Consider the following 15395-nt stretch of genomic DNA (forward strand, 5'->3'; position numbering starts at 1 on the left):
GTACTGCTGTTCCTATGGTGAGCATTAAAACAACAGTAGGTTATGGAAATAGAAATGAATGTTTAACGTAGGTAAGTTGAACTCCTCCCAGTGAAATGTTCTGATTCCACAGAGCAACTATGAGGAGGAGATAGAAAAATACAACAGCATCCACCTTGAATTATTATTATGCTAGTATTGGTGATAGCAGAGTACTTTGATTTACCTGTTAAGTGGGTCCCAGTGGGAGGGGAAAGTTTGAACTAATGCAAATACAGAGCTACTGAGCAAATGTAGAAAGGGAACAAATAAGCCACACAGAAGGAATTTTTCCATTGACTTCTCTCTGACCTAGGGAACTGTAATTACTGAATTAACCGAGTACAGTCAATGCGAGTAAAAGCATACAAACTGCTAGCTACCAGAGTTCAGCTTGCCAGCAGAGCAGTAACTCATAAAGCTGCTGCAACTTAATGGCTTTCAAGTCTAAATCAATATGTTTAAGTTGGTGCTACTGTTTTATGCAGTAAACCAGATTAATTGCATAGAAATATTTTAAGGATGAAAGCCAGTGCTCAAACTGAACCCGGAACAGACCGGAAACAACTTCACTGTAGCAAAGGAAAAGTTATGGTTATTCCAGGTGAGAGTTGTTTCATGTTGACTTGCACAAATCTTCTTTATATGGCATGATAAAATCTTTATACATGGCTTACATTTCCTATGTCCAGGGTTTTTTTGTTTGGTTTGATTTTTAAATCATTTCCCTCAAGCTCTCATTTGTATCAACTGCTGGGAATACTGTGATGAGTCCAAGACTGATCCTATCAAAGCATGGCAGAGACAGAGGCGACATAAAGGCTATCTTTTGCTTCAAATGCCTTATCTTGCCTATCAGCTGAAGAAAATAATTAAACAGACTAATTGATCATGTACACCAGTACAAGCTATTTCACTACAAGGCAGGACAACAAGTTTCTAAAAAAGCAGTGGTGGGTTCAGCTGAACAAAATAATTAAACAGACTAATGTACACCAGTACAAGCTATTTCACTACAAGGCAGGACAACAAGTTTCTAAAAAAGCAGTGGTGGGTCATATTAACAAAAAAATAATAAGCTTGCACATCATTTAGATGAATTCTGAAAAAAACGTGACAACGTCTGTACCTGCCAGAGGAAATACAAAGCTAGAAATATCTGGAGTGGTGCTGACCACAACATGTTCAGGAAAGTCACCAGGTCCATGAAACGCTGGGCATCCACTGACATCAAGTTGACAATTTCTCCAACAGTAGATGAGCGCTTCGCTGAGTTTGTGATGACTAAGGACTGAGAAATAACAGATTCAGTGGATTCACAATCTTGATATGTATGGAGAAACACAGAGAAGAAATCCTCAATTATAAGCAAAGCAAGACACTCCCCAAGAATGTGCTTTTCCAATAAGAAAAAAATAATTCACACCTACATCACTTCCTCATCTCCAAAGAACAAGACTTCATGAAATGGTTTGTTTGTGAGCACCTCTATCTCAAGTAGCACGTAGTATTCTGAAGAAATCCTAGTTGCATCTAATCAACTCGTAGCACAATCACGCTATTCTCATGGATCCCTTTTCCGAATATTTAAAGTGAACCGATATTGGCCTGTGATATGTCTGGTAACCTACCAGTACACTCACATTAAGCTGCTGATTGCTAGGAAATTCTGTAAAGTGTGATAGAGCTACTCCTAAAAACTCACCAAAAAAACCCCCAATCTTAGAGGCTATTCTTCTCCAATATGCCTGCTCTTCCTCGAGTATTTGAGAACTGAGGCCACTTGGTTGGCTATACACCGGTGTTCCATCCCATAAAATGCATTCAGTCTTACCTTTCGGTATATCATTCCAGTGATTCCAGTTCTCAGCCTCATCCCGGTAACAAAGCAGTACTGGAAATGCTGGTGAAGTATGAGTGTCTGCAGCACAGCACAGATAAACATCAAAGCCGCAATCAAAAATCCCCACCAGGCTGGGGCATCTTTGTTCTTAATGAAGCTGATTAATACACTGTTTTTCCAGAAGATTAGGGAAGGAAAGGAAAAAGAAACAAAAATAAAAAACATGCAGCAAGATTAATGGGACATAACACAGCTTCTCTCAACTATGGCATCCTGCCACATCCTCTCTTTAACCACAAAAAGTAAACAGCTCTCCAGGATGCAAGCTGAGTTACGATTTCAGTCAAACAACATTGCAAAGATCCAACAGCAAAACCTTAGGCTTTGCCAGTGAGAAAGTCCGTTTGCAAATGAGCCTGTAGAAAATGAAACATGATGAGAAACACTATGTTTCCCCTAAGACCAGCGTTTAAACACATGGCTCACTGTCTGAGCTCTGTTAGGCAGCCCCCCAGGGCAAGAGGTGAATGATAGGACACAGTAGGGCAGTGTAGTAACGCAGCCGAAACCAGCTTCTTACCCAAATCCTTTTCAAGCAGCCTGACTGTTCCTGCCTGGGGTGTTTTCCCACAAATAAAACCTAGATTAAAAGACATCCTCCTGGATGGATGCATAAAGATTTCTTCACTCCTACTTTTTTTTGGTAAAATAGTAGTACCATTAAACTGACTATATCATCTCTTATTAATACAACATTTCTTACTACACACAGCTGCTCTCCCTGTGAGACCTGCACACTGACATACAGCAAATGAGCAGAACAACATATGGCAATGTCCAGTGTTCTCAAAAATCACATTTGTGATTTCAGCCTACTGACCAGTGTATTGAATTGTCAAAATGTGGGAGGAGCAGAGATTTGACTCCATGGTTCAAATAGCCAGCAGGGGGAAAATTCACCTGGAAACTACAAATCAGGCCCCAAAGCCTTGCATTAGAAGCATAAGGTTGCTACATCTTTCTTCTTCTGGTCCAGAGAGATCTTCCTTCTGCACTGCACCAGGCATTCATGCTCTAAGTGGACAGCTTCAGGAAAACCTCTTCCTCATAGTACCAGCATGGGATTCAGCAGTCTTTTTAGAAACATAAAACTATCTTACGTGCAACCTGCCAGACAGCCATGGCGTTTTGATTTTTGTCTTACCACTAGCAGTCCATTTTCCAGGACTGCAGGAATTTAGACTTGAGAAGAAATTCCCCATCATATGCCTTGAGACATCACTGACAACATATCCAGGAATTCATGCAAATTTGAGAAATTCCCAGAACAGATTATACTTAATGTGTTCTCAGAAGGAAGCCAGCTGCCTCCTCTTCACTAGAGACTCTGGAAGAAGATAGACTGTAAGCTATTAAATGTCACCATACTGGGTCAAACCCTCTTTTCAGCAATTTCTGGGTATGTCACAAACCACCCGCAGAACAACATGATCTCAGAACACAGCTCTTATTTTAAGAGACACTTGTACAACAGGGCCCTCTCCTTTCCCCTTCTGCACATCCACCTGTGGCCTCCATCAAATGCCACTCCTCTCTCATGCATTAACAGGACTATGTGCTTTTCCATTGATTTGGACATTAAAAACGTAATTGTTTGATAGAAATGTTGGTATTTCTACTGTTACTTTCTTCTTACTTAATGATTATCTGGTGAAATTCCCACTTCAAAAATAATACTGACAGAGAAAAAAATGTGGGGATCATAAAAAAATCCCTTTATGGATCAGACTGAGCAACTGGTCCCCCTGGAGATGGGAGATACAGGTGTTCCTCATACGAGGAGAGTTTGAGGACATACCATTTTTGTCAAGATCTTTCTTTTTTTTTAATAGAACTATAATTTTCTTTCAGATGAAAATTTACTGCAACTGTTCCTCACACATTCTCATTTCTGTGCACAACTAAGAAAACATGAACCCATCTAAATGGTCCCAAATCTTTCCCAGATGACAGCAGCATGGCCAAGGCACCACATACTTGAGCATCACGCTTCATTTGTACATCAAGTCATGCTACAGCTGCAGCCGCCACCAATGCAGGTGGGTATCAGAGGTACAGAGACTACTAGATCCAGCAAGCAGTGCTTCTCTTTGATTTCACAAATAATCTTTTAGAAACAGGGAGAAATTGCTTTTCGCTGCTGCATGGAGCAACAGGTAATGTGTAATTCAAAGCTGTCTATTGGTGATGGGCGATTTACAAATCTTGCATTTCAGTGAAGCTTGCCCAATTTACAGCTTATTCCACAATAAAGAACTCCTGTCTTATGGCATTTCAGTGGGAAGGTGAGGGAGCATACACATGAAGCACTGTGAGGGAAATGTGCTATGCATTTCAAAAATAAATACTCCATGCCAAAGCCAAGCCTCCATAGGGATTGCACACAGAAACTACTCACACAGTAAACCAACCTTAACAGCTGAGGGTTGACGAAAGAAAGTAGGTCTTGTATCAGCTTGAAGAAGGAGCCAATCAAGAAGTATGGCCCAAAGGTCCTCAACAAAGCTTTGAGAAAGGAAGGCTTTCTATTGTGCTTTTTGTCTCTGATCAAAACTTCTGCTTCCTCTGGACCATCACCAACATGATTCAGCATATGGTTAGATTTCTTCATATACGTCACATCTTCTTTCCTAGAGGAATGAAACAAGCAAGTAGAGACAACTGACAATGAGAATCTCATGGCCCTATGGGTACAGCACTGCAGTAACATCCAAAAGTCTGCTCTGCTACTGATCAACAGCAAGACTTTCAAAAAGATCTAGATGTGCTCAGGGACAGGCCACTCTTGTGTAATGAGCCTTGCTTTCTTTTTTCTGCAGCACTTATCAGGTGTACTCTGTAGGCCGGAAAATCTATCACCCATGCGATGAGAATGTGGCCCAAAGGAGTAGGAGATGAAGGCTTGACTTCCTTTGGCAGAGGACAGAGTTGACCTCAAATCTCCAATTTCTTGTAAAGGAATCCTCTAACAGTTGCTATTTACATACCACAAAAGGCACTCTCACCTAGTCCTTCTGAGACTGTATTCGTTATTCAATTAGTAGCTGTACTAAGCCTTTAGCCTTATTTGATCACATAGCTGCTCTCACAGAAGTAGTCTGAATCCCTCCAGGGAGACAGGCATCGAATCACACGCCAAGCTAAGAAAGGAAGCAGGCACAGCCCTCTCAAAATACAGAGTTTTGCATTCCTGGAAACTTGAAAAAGTACAAGCCACAGCACCTCCAAAGCTGAGCCATCTCTGAGATCTGGGCCGCAGCTGTCCGACGTTCTTCCAGGACAGGAACTTTGGGTTTAGGTGCCTAAATTTACTCAGATGCCAATTTAAGCATTTAAAACCTGTTTGGCTGTACCCCTTACTTACTTTGTGCCCCTCTTTCTGCATCTGCAAAATAGGCCAACAAAGTGACCTCTTCTGCAAAGCTCTTTGAGACTGATGGATGAAAAATGAACCCAACAGGTCCGTGCTGCTCTCCAGGGCTCTAGGTGGGTTTTCTAGAAGCACCTCAGGGGTTTAGGTGCCTGACATCTGCTGCCTATCAATAAAGAGGGCGTGCTCTGGGAAATTAATTCTTCCATGAATTGCTCTCAAAGAGCAGCCTGGCAGCTTTTCTACCAGCAAATACTGAATTGCTCTGTTTCTCGGGCGGCTATGGGACCTAGAGAACAATTTCCTGAATGTCAGCCAGAAAGGTTAAGCGCCGGTAGAGCGGGGAGAAGGAAATTAGTCTGGGGCACATAAGCCTTATAAGAAGGGATAGATGGAAGAGACACCCTAGAAAGAGCGAAGACTTAAAAGAAGACATTTGAAAAATAACTTGTAAGTACTACTACACTGAGGTTGGATTTATGATTCTTCATAAAGAGTGTGCAGACTTTTTGGAGCTGGCTGGCTGCAGAGTCAATTAATTCCAACAGCCTGTGGGCGTTCAGAATGATCAGCGTGGCTAACAGTCCACAGATAGAAACTTGTTCACATCCTTTCAAACAAAGGTATATGCAAATCCCAATTTCTCTGCAATAAAGTTTGAGGGCAGGGAGAGAACCTAAACCACACAATTTTTCCCCCTCACCCCTAGACAAGAACAAACAGTGTTGTCTTTGTCCTTCCAGATCAAACCTGGAGAGTTTATGAGCAAAGCCTTATTTTTCTGGCAACCAGGCTGTTAAACTCATTGAAGGGTTTGAAGAAACAAGACTACTTGCCCCTGGCTTTGTGCTATTAAAAATGTTTATTACAGTGAGCTAACAGCAATGCAATAGTTCTCTCGCAGCAAAAAATCCCAAAGGGAGAAAACGCACTTCTAGTGTTTACTATGGGTAGCTAGGTGAGGTCAGGTTTTTAGCAGTGTGTGAGACTGCTCACACCCAGTTTTTTATCAAGGCAAAAAGCATGTGCCTGCTTTCCATTATTTATAGCATGGCAGATAATAGATGCTGATTATCTCATGGGAAAACACATAGCTTTCTCAATGGTAATGAGAAGGCCCTGCATCTTCAATTTGTCTTCATAAGCATAGTGTCTAAAATCAGAAGCTAACTAAAAATGAAGAAAAATGGACTCCAGCTCTCTTTTCTCCATCCAGCAGAGCTCTAACTTTCTCAGAAGCGACTGCACTTATCAGTAAAGTGAGCAAGTAGAGACTTCCACCATATGTGCAGAGAGCAAAAGCAAAGGAAAAGTACTCTTTGCATGCTTTATTATCTATAATAACAACTTAAATCCACACTGATCTCTCCTGTAACTGATTAGTAGCAAATGAATCAGTAGCAAATGAATTACTAGCGATTATTTAACAATAATTCACAAGACAGCTGTGAAGCAAAACGTAAAAAAGGTTTTGTAGGTTTAGGAACAATAGAAAAGTGATAATCATTACCATAAAATAAGTTTAAAGCTTTAGCTATGCCAGAGTTGCAATTGATTAAGTATTTTAAAATAAATCACTATGTACATTGTAAATATTTTCCAAGACACTTTCAACATGTGTACAAATTGACACAGCATTTTTTTAATGTCATAAAAGCTTGCTCAGAGCAGATTTAATCAGTTTTTTTTTTAAAAAAAGTATTTAAAATGGTTCCCAAGCAACTACCACTGATGTTATTTGACAGGAAGTAACTGAGAATACCTACTTATAATTGAAGAATAGGCAGAGCCACGCAGCTTTTAGAGTTATGTGAAACCAAGCAATCTGGAGTAGAGTGATTTGCTTTGTTTTAGCTCTTTTCCCCACCTTAGAATCATTAATATAGTTGCAACAAAATTTTACCTGAGCTAAATACAAGCTAGAATTTATGGTTAAATTCATTGCCAACTGGCCCCAGTTTGTATGAATAATTTCCAAAATGCAATGAATCCCATGACAAAACTCCAGGCACAGTTTCTAGATTCTTAGCAAAAGTTTTCCTGGACCCTAGGCACTTCTGCACAATGGCTGTGCTCTTACTATATAAAAGCCTGGGGGAGTAAGATTTATGTCTGTGCAAAAAGACCAGAACCTAGACGATGCATGTTATTCCACACCATAAAAATAGAGACATTAAGAAAACAAAAAAACCCCAAAGTAAAACCACAGCTCACATACACACAGAGCACTAGTGGACAAGCTGCTGGTGTTAGTGCTGGAACCCTTTCAAATTTTAGCTGCAAAGTAGAACTCTCCACATCATATTTAGCCTTGCCAAGAACCTTACAACTCTCTCCTCATATTATCACATAATAGGGTCTTTCCAATTTGGCACGGATATGCACAGAAGAGAACAGAGGAAAGCCTCCACATGGAGAAGAAATCTCCACAATGAAAGGAAATGGAAGTGCAGGACTCCTCCTTATTGACATTTTTCATTTGAAACACACTATTATCACATCTATTTGTTTGGAAACATTTTGGACACTAACCAGTGGGAGAAGGAAATACAGTTGCACAATAGATAATTTCTTAAGATTAGATTAGGACAGAACATGCAATAAAAAGGATATCCTCTCCAGTGTGGATGTAACTATATGCAAGTTCTGATCCTCATCCCACTTCCATCAGAGCCTATGAGAATTTTCCTGCTAACTTTCTAGGCAACAGGAGTAGGGTCTCAGCTCTTAAAGTGGGATATCTCTTCCCGTCCTGTGTGAATGTTTTGAGTTTCATATCTTTACTGCTAGGAACTGATGACTTGCTCAGTCCTAAGAGCCTTAAGGCTAAAAATAGTGTCAGGGCAAAAAACTCATGATGAGGATGATAAGGAAGTCCTTTTGGTTTATGGTGCGTAGCAGTTGTGCTCTAACATGCCCAGGAGGGATGCAATTATGAGGTTAGACATCTACCAGCACAGGGCTGAAAGCTGTTAATTTTCTACAATCCGACCAACTCAATCCCTTCTGCTTATGCATCTTCAGCCCTTCTCCACATAGTGAATGGTACTACCTGCCCATGTCGATTTTAAGCACCTAGTTAAGAAGTGTGTCAGTGGTACACAAGCCCCAGAGCGCTCCTGCTTGCCTCTGCCTGGACATATTAAAAATACGCAAATTTGACTCTTAATATGAATGAAGAACAGACAGGTTGAAGAGGTAGGTGACATTTTTAGTTAGTTCATTTTCAGGGATAAGCAGCTTATTAATGTTGAAACTACTCAGATCAATCTCTGTTTGCAGACTTGTTTGTATACTTACCGTTTGCACTCTGCTTTTTCTTTGTCCCACTCTTTACCTAGATGTTGCACAATGAATTTTGAAGTATCATCTTCATTCAGTGACCACAAATCTTTATCTTCGAGGGGTCTTTTGTATCCAAGAATTGCCATGCTGTACATATGGAGAAAACCAGTCCAATTCAGTTTGGCTAACAGTACTTAAAGCATTGCTAGTAACTCTGGGACTATTAAGCTAACAAAACCAAGAAGATACATCTCCACAGAAAGGGTGATAATTATACCTCCATCTCCCTTTGTTCCTTATATTGATGCTTGCAATTAAGGAAAGCCCATTACATAGTTTTGATTACATGTATTTTATTGAAAATATCACTTCAGGAAAAAAGGACAGTAAAAACCAACTACCAGAAGCATTTGAATGAAACTGTGGTGTTAAATGAAAACAGTGAAGCTTTAGAAGTGAAAATAACTAAGTCTATCTGCAATAACTGTCAGAGGTGAACAAAATGCAAAAGTGAAGCTCACGTAAGTTAAAGGAAAATCAGATTTCTCTGAAAACTACAGTTCCTCAACTCTAAGAGGAATTTTGTCAAGGGATACAAACATCTAGTTGCCAAGAATCTCAATGGGGCAGCCGAACATTCAAAACTCTGGAAGTTTAGAAAGATCTCACTCACTCAAAAGAACTTTATAGGGCTGTTGCCAGGACAATAATGTTACATGGATGGAAGAATGAAGATCTCAACACCCTCAACCACTATGGAAAAAACCGGGTCTTAACATGACCTTTGACAGTTGTTTCACTTCTTTAGCATGGAGTAGTAGTAAGCCCAATCTCAAATTTGCATCTTTAATACACATGCCTTTTGACAGCAGTATCAGTTGATGGTAATCATTTGTATATATAACTCAGTTTACTTTCCATCTTGCACAGAAAATGTCCTTATCAAAAAGCATTCACTCATGAACCTCAACAGGAAACAAAATGCATCCTCAGGTGGGTTAAAGGTTGGCACAGTTAATCTTGTGGAATGCAGTCTTACATCTTGGTTTAGGTCATACTCCAGCATGTGGTAAGCCATATACCCTGGTAGTCACGCCACATTTGTTGCCACTACTCTTCAGAGAAGAGGTTTGGGCAGTATGAGCACTCTGAAAGCTGTTTCTAAAAAGGCAAATGCTAGAAGTGCTGACACCACTGTGGATGAAAGAGCTTCCAACATCAACTACTTACAGAGGAAAAATCTTCATATTGCTAATTCTGTACAACACGTATCACAAGTAGAGTTTGGGGCTGTCAGCTGTTCAACAGCTTGAAAAGAGAAGCTCACCTTGTAAACCACCAAAATGTCAATCTTGACAGGAAGCCTGATGTTAACTCTGGACATGGATTCTATAATAAATTTACGGGGGAAAAAACCCAAAATAAATAAAGCAAGACATTTACCATTACTTTAAGAAGATGACAGTCTACTTTGATCAGTTTCAGTACATTATATGTATGTACCTATGTCCTAACGAGACATAAAATTGATTTCTTTCATTTCCCATGTCATGCAGAACTCTTTTTATCTTTAAAAATTGCTTCATACACTGCCTTTAAATCACACTTATAAATGTCATTCTATAGTTTCTGAAACGTCCATTTTAAGAAATGAACTCAACTTCTCTCTCAGCTTGGTTCAAACATAAATACAATTATAGAGACCATTTTATGAATTAGAGAAGAAATTTAACCACTAATATCTTCTGTAATGAATGTTTTTCCATATCCATTCTCAACACATATAGAACTCATTTATTAGAGTTATAGACTTTAGCTAACTCTAAATGAACGTTAAGCAAGGAGACCACCATCTCCACAAAAACCACTCTTGAAATAATATTACACTTCAATGTTCATAAACGTAATTTAAACTGCTGTGAAGCAGCAAGTAGGAGAGCTGCTTTCACTACATAGCTTCCAGTCATTACTGATGGCACATGTAATGGAAAAAGGCTTCAAACCCCACTATTAGTCTCCACACTCAGTGTTTTGTAAGGGTATCACTAACTACCGCAATCTCAATGACAATCCAAAACTGTTTTCAATGACAAGTATTCTCAGTGGAGCTCTGAAAATGTGATATAGTCTGTAAAATGCAAATAAAGCAAAGTAAAAATACTTACAGGATCTGTATTAACAGGGGAAAAAAATGGAGGCTTGTCTTTAAAACATGAAAGGATCAACTCAATGATTATCAAAGCAAAGTAGATGTAAAATGTGGTAAACCTGAACCTTTCATTTACATGGCCCTAGAAAGAAAAAGAAACATAGTAAATGATTGTTTTTATTGTACTTCCCAACCCCTCCCAACACACACACACACACACACACACACTCTCGCAGGAATTTCACAGCTTCTTTTGGCAAGTCCTTTCTTCCTCTACAGCTGAATACTGCAAAGTAGTTGCTAGCAGGAATTATCTTACTATGCACGTACTCTGTAAAGTGCCTAAGAACATGCTTATTTCCAAGCTTTTCATTAAATTATGTCAAGTTCAAAGTGCTCATACATCTTAACTGCATGCAGACACTCTCGAATCAAGGCTACATGACATCCTCTTAAATTACCTCCAGGGGTTCTTGCAAGATCATGTCTTAAGCATAGGAATTGTCAACCCAGATCAGAGAACAGCCATTTACTTTAGTATCTTGTCACTGACAAGCAATCAGTGTTAAATACTTTCAGAAGAAGCTGCAAAAAACCACTGCATTGCATAATAACAGTTCCATCTGCTCTAGAGATAGTTCCTTCCCCACCATATGAGCCTGCAGTTGACTTAAAACTTCTTGCTGTGATGGTATGTCCCTTATACAGCTCTTTCATACCCTAATGTAGTTGTGAATGCTCTCATTGTTCACGTAAAATGTTTAAATCTTAAGTGCAAGAGAAAGAGTATTTGGTCCTCAGCAGTTGCAAGAACAGGAGAAACATAACCCGTACCCGTTTTAAGGATCTGCAGCCATAATGTTAGGTTGATTAAGGGTTCAAATATTGATAGTCCAGTATTTGTACTTATTCACCACTATTACAGGTTTAAAATTGTCTCACCAGGATTGCAGCTATTTTCTGAAGTTCTGCACAGACTGTCATTTAAGGTTTAATTCAATCTCTGCTGGAATATTTACAACAGCCTGGTGTAGCAAAATCCTTGCTAAAAGGATAATGCTGCTCATAGTTACAAAAAAGTAAGGGTAAAAAAAAGAAATCATCGAACAGAATCAACACTGATTTCACTGAGGAGAAGCAATCACCTTAAGGTTTTTCAAATACTCTTTTTCACTCCCAGCCTTTGATGATCTAATCACTGAAGCAATCTGCTTTGCCCTACTTAGTGAAATTTGGTTCTGTGAAAAACACAACTTTCTTATTGTGGGAGAACCTGCTATGTTTTCAAACAGGAATCATAACAGTCCAGGTTTCTTTCCTCTCCCTCCAACTTTCTGTTCTCTATTTACAGACACAGTTGGAGTCAAAATGCTGTCCTCAGCACATCAGGGACTGACAAAGAAAGCCTATGGAGCTGTATAATGTGGTCAAGCTGCCTAAGCAAAAAAGGAACATTACATATTAAAATGCATCACCTCCGATTACTACCCATCCCTGTTTAAGCATGGCAGGAAAAGAGGAGGAGGAAAAGAGGAGGAGGAGGAGGAGCCTCTTCTAATAGCTATATAGTGTTGGTACAGCTCTTACATGTCTATCAAGTTTCCAGTATAGCCTTGGGCTAAGCAAAATCTGCTTTTTGACATTGCAGGAGAAATCCCAGTTCCCTTCAAGTCACACAAGTCTGAGTCAAGGCAATGGAACCAAAGGAGGAGCCTCTTCTAATAGCTATATAGTGTTGGTACAGCTCTTACATGTCTATCAAGTTTCCAGTATAGCCTTGGGCTAAGCAAAATCTGCTTTTTGACATTGCAGGAGAAATCCCAGTTCCCTTCAAGTCACACAAGTCTGAGTCAAGGCAATGGAACCAAACTTCTCTTTCTCTGGCAAAAGCTGGGCTCAGATCTGACTCCAAAGTGGGTGATTCATTCCTTTCAGAGATATGTTAATGCTACATTTCCTGTTCTCCAAGTGCTAACAAGGATGACATGTTACCTGTGCAGCTGTAGTCATGATCTTAGACCGGAAAGGCCCCACGGCACAGAGCACAGACAAAAACCAGAAGATAATGAGCACTCCAGAGGACTGAACTCCTCTCAGCCTTTCGTATTGAATAAGCAATGTAGCTAACAGCTGTAAAAGTAAATACAGGAACATGTGAACACAATCCCCATCCCACTGCTCCCCCTATTCACACTCTCAGTTGGCCGCTATTACAGTCATTGTTAACAACAGGACCTCTTTGAAATAAGGTCCCATCATAACTTCACAGAGGTCAATGGCAAAACCTCCTCTAAGGAAAGCAGCAAATAACTTTATGAATTAATTTGTTTTTACTGTTTTCAGAGCCTCATCTCCAGAATTCAATTTTTAAACCAGACTTTGTACCTAGGGCTAGGCATAATTAAATATTAGCTACAAACATTTTAAACAAATGTAAGAGCTCATTTCTCCAGTCCAGATGGACAATCATGACTTGTCTAGAAACCAAGATTTTTAAAAAATCTAACCAAGGGAATTAAAAACTTAATGGGCAAATTTTACTGCTTCATTTTTCATACAACAGCCACAGCCTGCTTTTCATCCTGGGCAAAGCAAATTTGGTTTCTCTTTAATGGAGGAACAACTACCAGATAACAGACAGAGTTTTACAAAGTCCAATACAATACTGAACAATGCACAAGCCACACTTTATCATATCTCCCTATTCAGGCAAAGTCATATCCAAATCCTCTCTACACCTAGATCACAAGCCTAGAGAAACAGAAGAGAGCAAGGTGGGAGGCAGAACAATCTCTCGATTATAAAGATTTTAATTTACATAGTTGAATCTACATGAGAGAGAGATCTGTAACTGCAACCTTTTCGGTAAGCAAAATTTGCTTCAGTAATACCAGTACTAGTAATTCAGTTAAAAGAGTACAGGTTAAGGCAATGAATGCAAAGGAACCCTTTTCCTCCTTCATTTGCCTAAGAAAGAGTTATTCTTACTGGTTACAATACACAGAAACAGGTACGAACCACAGTGATGCCAACGATCAATGGAGTTACAAAATAGACTGGTGGAGGTGTTCTGTTTTGCAGGAGCTCGTGGAAAGAGTAGAAGAGATCTGCCCAGCTCACGCACCACAGCAGGACACCGAACAGCTGAAAGTAGTCAAACAGAAACAGCATTTGGTAAACTCATCTCCAGGGGCAGTCACAGAGCTAGCAAAACTGTTACGATTCACGGATTCCCAGCAAGACAAAGCTGCGTAAACAGAACAGCATTGCTGTGCTGATCAGCTGCAGTCAGGCTAATGGAACTGTCCCACTGCACTCAAACCAAGGATCTCATCTCAACTGCTTTCTGAGGGATTTGCAAACACAACCAGTAGAAAGACTCATGTATTTACCTGTTTTTCTTCCCATACTATTCGGTTTTGATTGGAAACACAGGCAGCACCCAGATTAAAGGCAGACATGCCCTGATGCAGATGCCTGGAATTTTTCTCCAGGAATAACCCCAGTTCTCTCATGGCCTATGAAAAGTGACTTGCTTGCTTTCCTTAGACCTAGCCATTTATAAACCAGAGGTGCTGCTGACACCAGCCTTCTCTTAAGCACAAGATGAAGATGAAATCACATAGCTGTTGGGTGGGTAGAGTGGCTTGAGAAAAGAACTCCTTGTGCTTACTTTCACAATGAGATGAAATTCTCATTAGACCTACCTTAAGGTCTTTGTTTTGCAGCTTTCAGTGGTTTAAAGCTTAAGTAAGGGTGAAGCAGCACAGTTTTGGCTCAACAAAGGGGTGAACTCTCTTCTGCAGAGCAATCAGCTCCTCTCTCTACCCAGAAAGGTAGGCTCACAGGATGGATTTCCTTACAGATGAGCTATCCTTTGGTATCCTTCCTCAGAAATCTGTACGTATACTGTTGTTTCCTATAAGCAAGTTCTTCAGTTCCCCCATAAATCAGAGGCAATTTTGTTTAAACCCTACTGCAGCACTTGCTTGGATACTGAACTAATGCTAACAAACTCAAAGCTGCACATTATTTGTGGAGCACTGCAAAGAAATCTTACCGTCTTGAACCTGCTCAACACAGAAAGCACAATGTACCCTCTTTTGTTGTGTTTTAGGTAGAGAAGATAAAAGGGTAATGTGCTCCATAGATAAATGCTGGGGATCCATGCTAGGATGGTATTCTGGAAACACGGTGTCAGGTCTGGATTATCAGTGTGTATCGAAAGATTTGAATCCTGGAAAAAAGATGAGACGTTTATTAATAGAGAGGCAGAAGTGCTGCCAATTGGAACATCTGCTTAAAGAAGCTGTATCCAGATTCTGCTGCAGTTAGCACATGGTCTCAGTAAAAGCTTTCCTAAAATACCTACCCCAATGACTTGCGGTTAATCTGCTACTGTAAAAGGGCTAAGTACAGTTATAAATACTGGGCAAAATCTAAAGAAAAAAAGACTTCTTCCCTCCTGCATCTCGCAGTTGGACATACATTTTGTAGCAGACAAACCCCTTGTGTTTCTGCGTTTGCTAAGGCTTAGTTACAGGTGCTGATACCACGACATTTCTCAGGCATTCCCAGCCTGGAGTGCAACTGCTAAACAAAGCTCTTAAGGCAAAATCCTCAACTTGAGAACTCACCCAGCAAGAATGTCCAGCACTGGAGCAAATGAT

The 15395-nt window shown here is 40.0% G+C and overlaps 1 protein-coding gene across 1 annotated transcript in view; it reads right to left on the reverse strand.

Annotated features, from left to right (window-relative positions):
- ABCC3 (ATP-binding cassette, sub-family C (CFTR/MRP), member 3) overlaps positions 1 to 14956 on the reverse strand; it is a 35556-nt gene extending 20600 nt beyond the window's left edge. The window contains exons 1-9 of the mRNA XM_009698543.1: positions 14786 to 14956; positions 13744 to 13869; positions 12718 to 12855; positions 10742 to 10867; positions 9904 to 9965; positions 8592 to 8723; positions 4333 to 4551; positions 1853 to 2030; positions 1148 to 1309 (exon numbers count right to left, since the gene is read on the reverse strand). Coding sequence (XP_009696845.1) covers positions 1148 to 1309; positions 1853 to 2030; positions 4333 to 4551; positions 8592 to 8723; positions 9904 to 9965; positions 10742 to 10867; positions 12718 to 12735 — 897 coding nt within the window. The 5' untranslated portion in view covers positions 12736 to 12855; positions 13744 to 13869; positions 14786 to 14956. The remainder of the gene's footprint in view (positions 1 to 1147; positions 1310 to 1852; positions 2031 to 4332; positions 4552 to 8591; positions 8724 to 9903; positions 9966 to 10741; positions 10868 to 12717; positions 12856 to 13743; positions 13870 to 14785) is intronic.
- Positions 14957 to 15395: the final 439 nt, after the last annotated feature.

This window comes from Cariama cristata, unplaced genomic scaffold, assembly GCF_000690535.1.
Source record: "Cariama cristata isolate BGI_N322 unplaced genomic scaffold, ASM69053v1 scaffold6760, whole genome shotgun sequence".
NCBI lineage: Eukaryota > Metazoa > Chordata > Aves > Cariamiformes > Cariamidae > Cariama > Cariama cristata.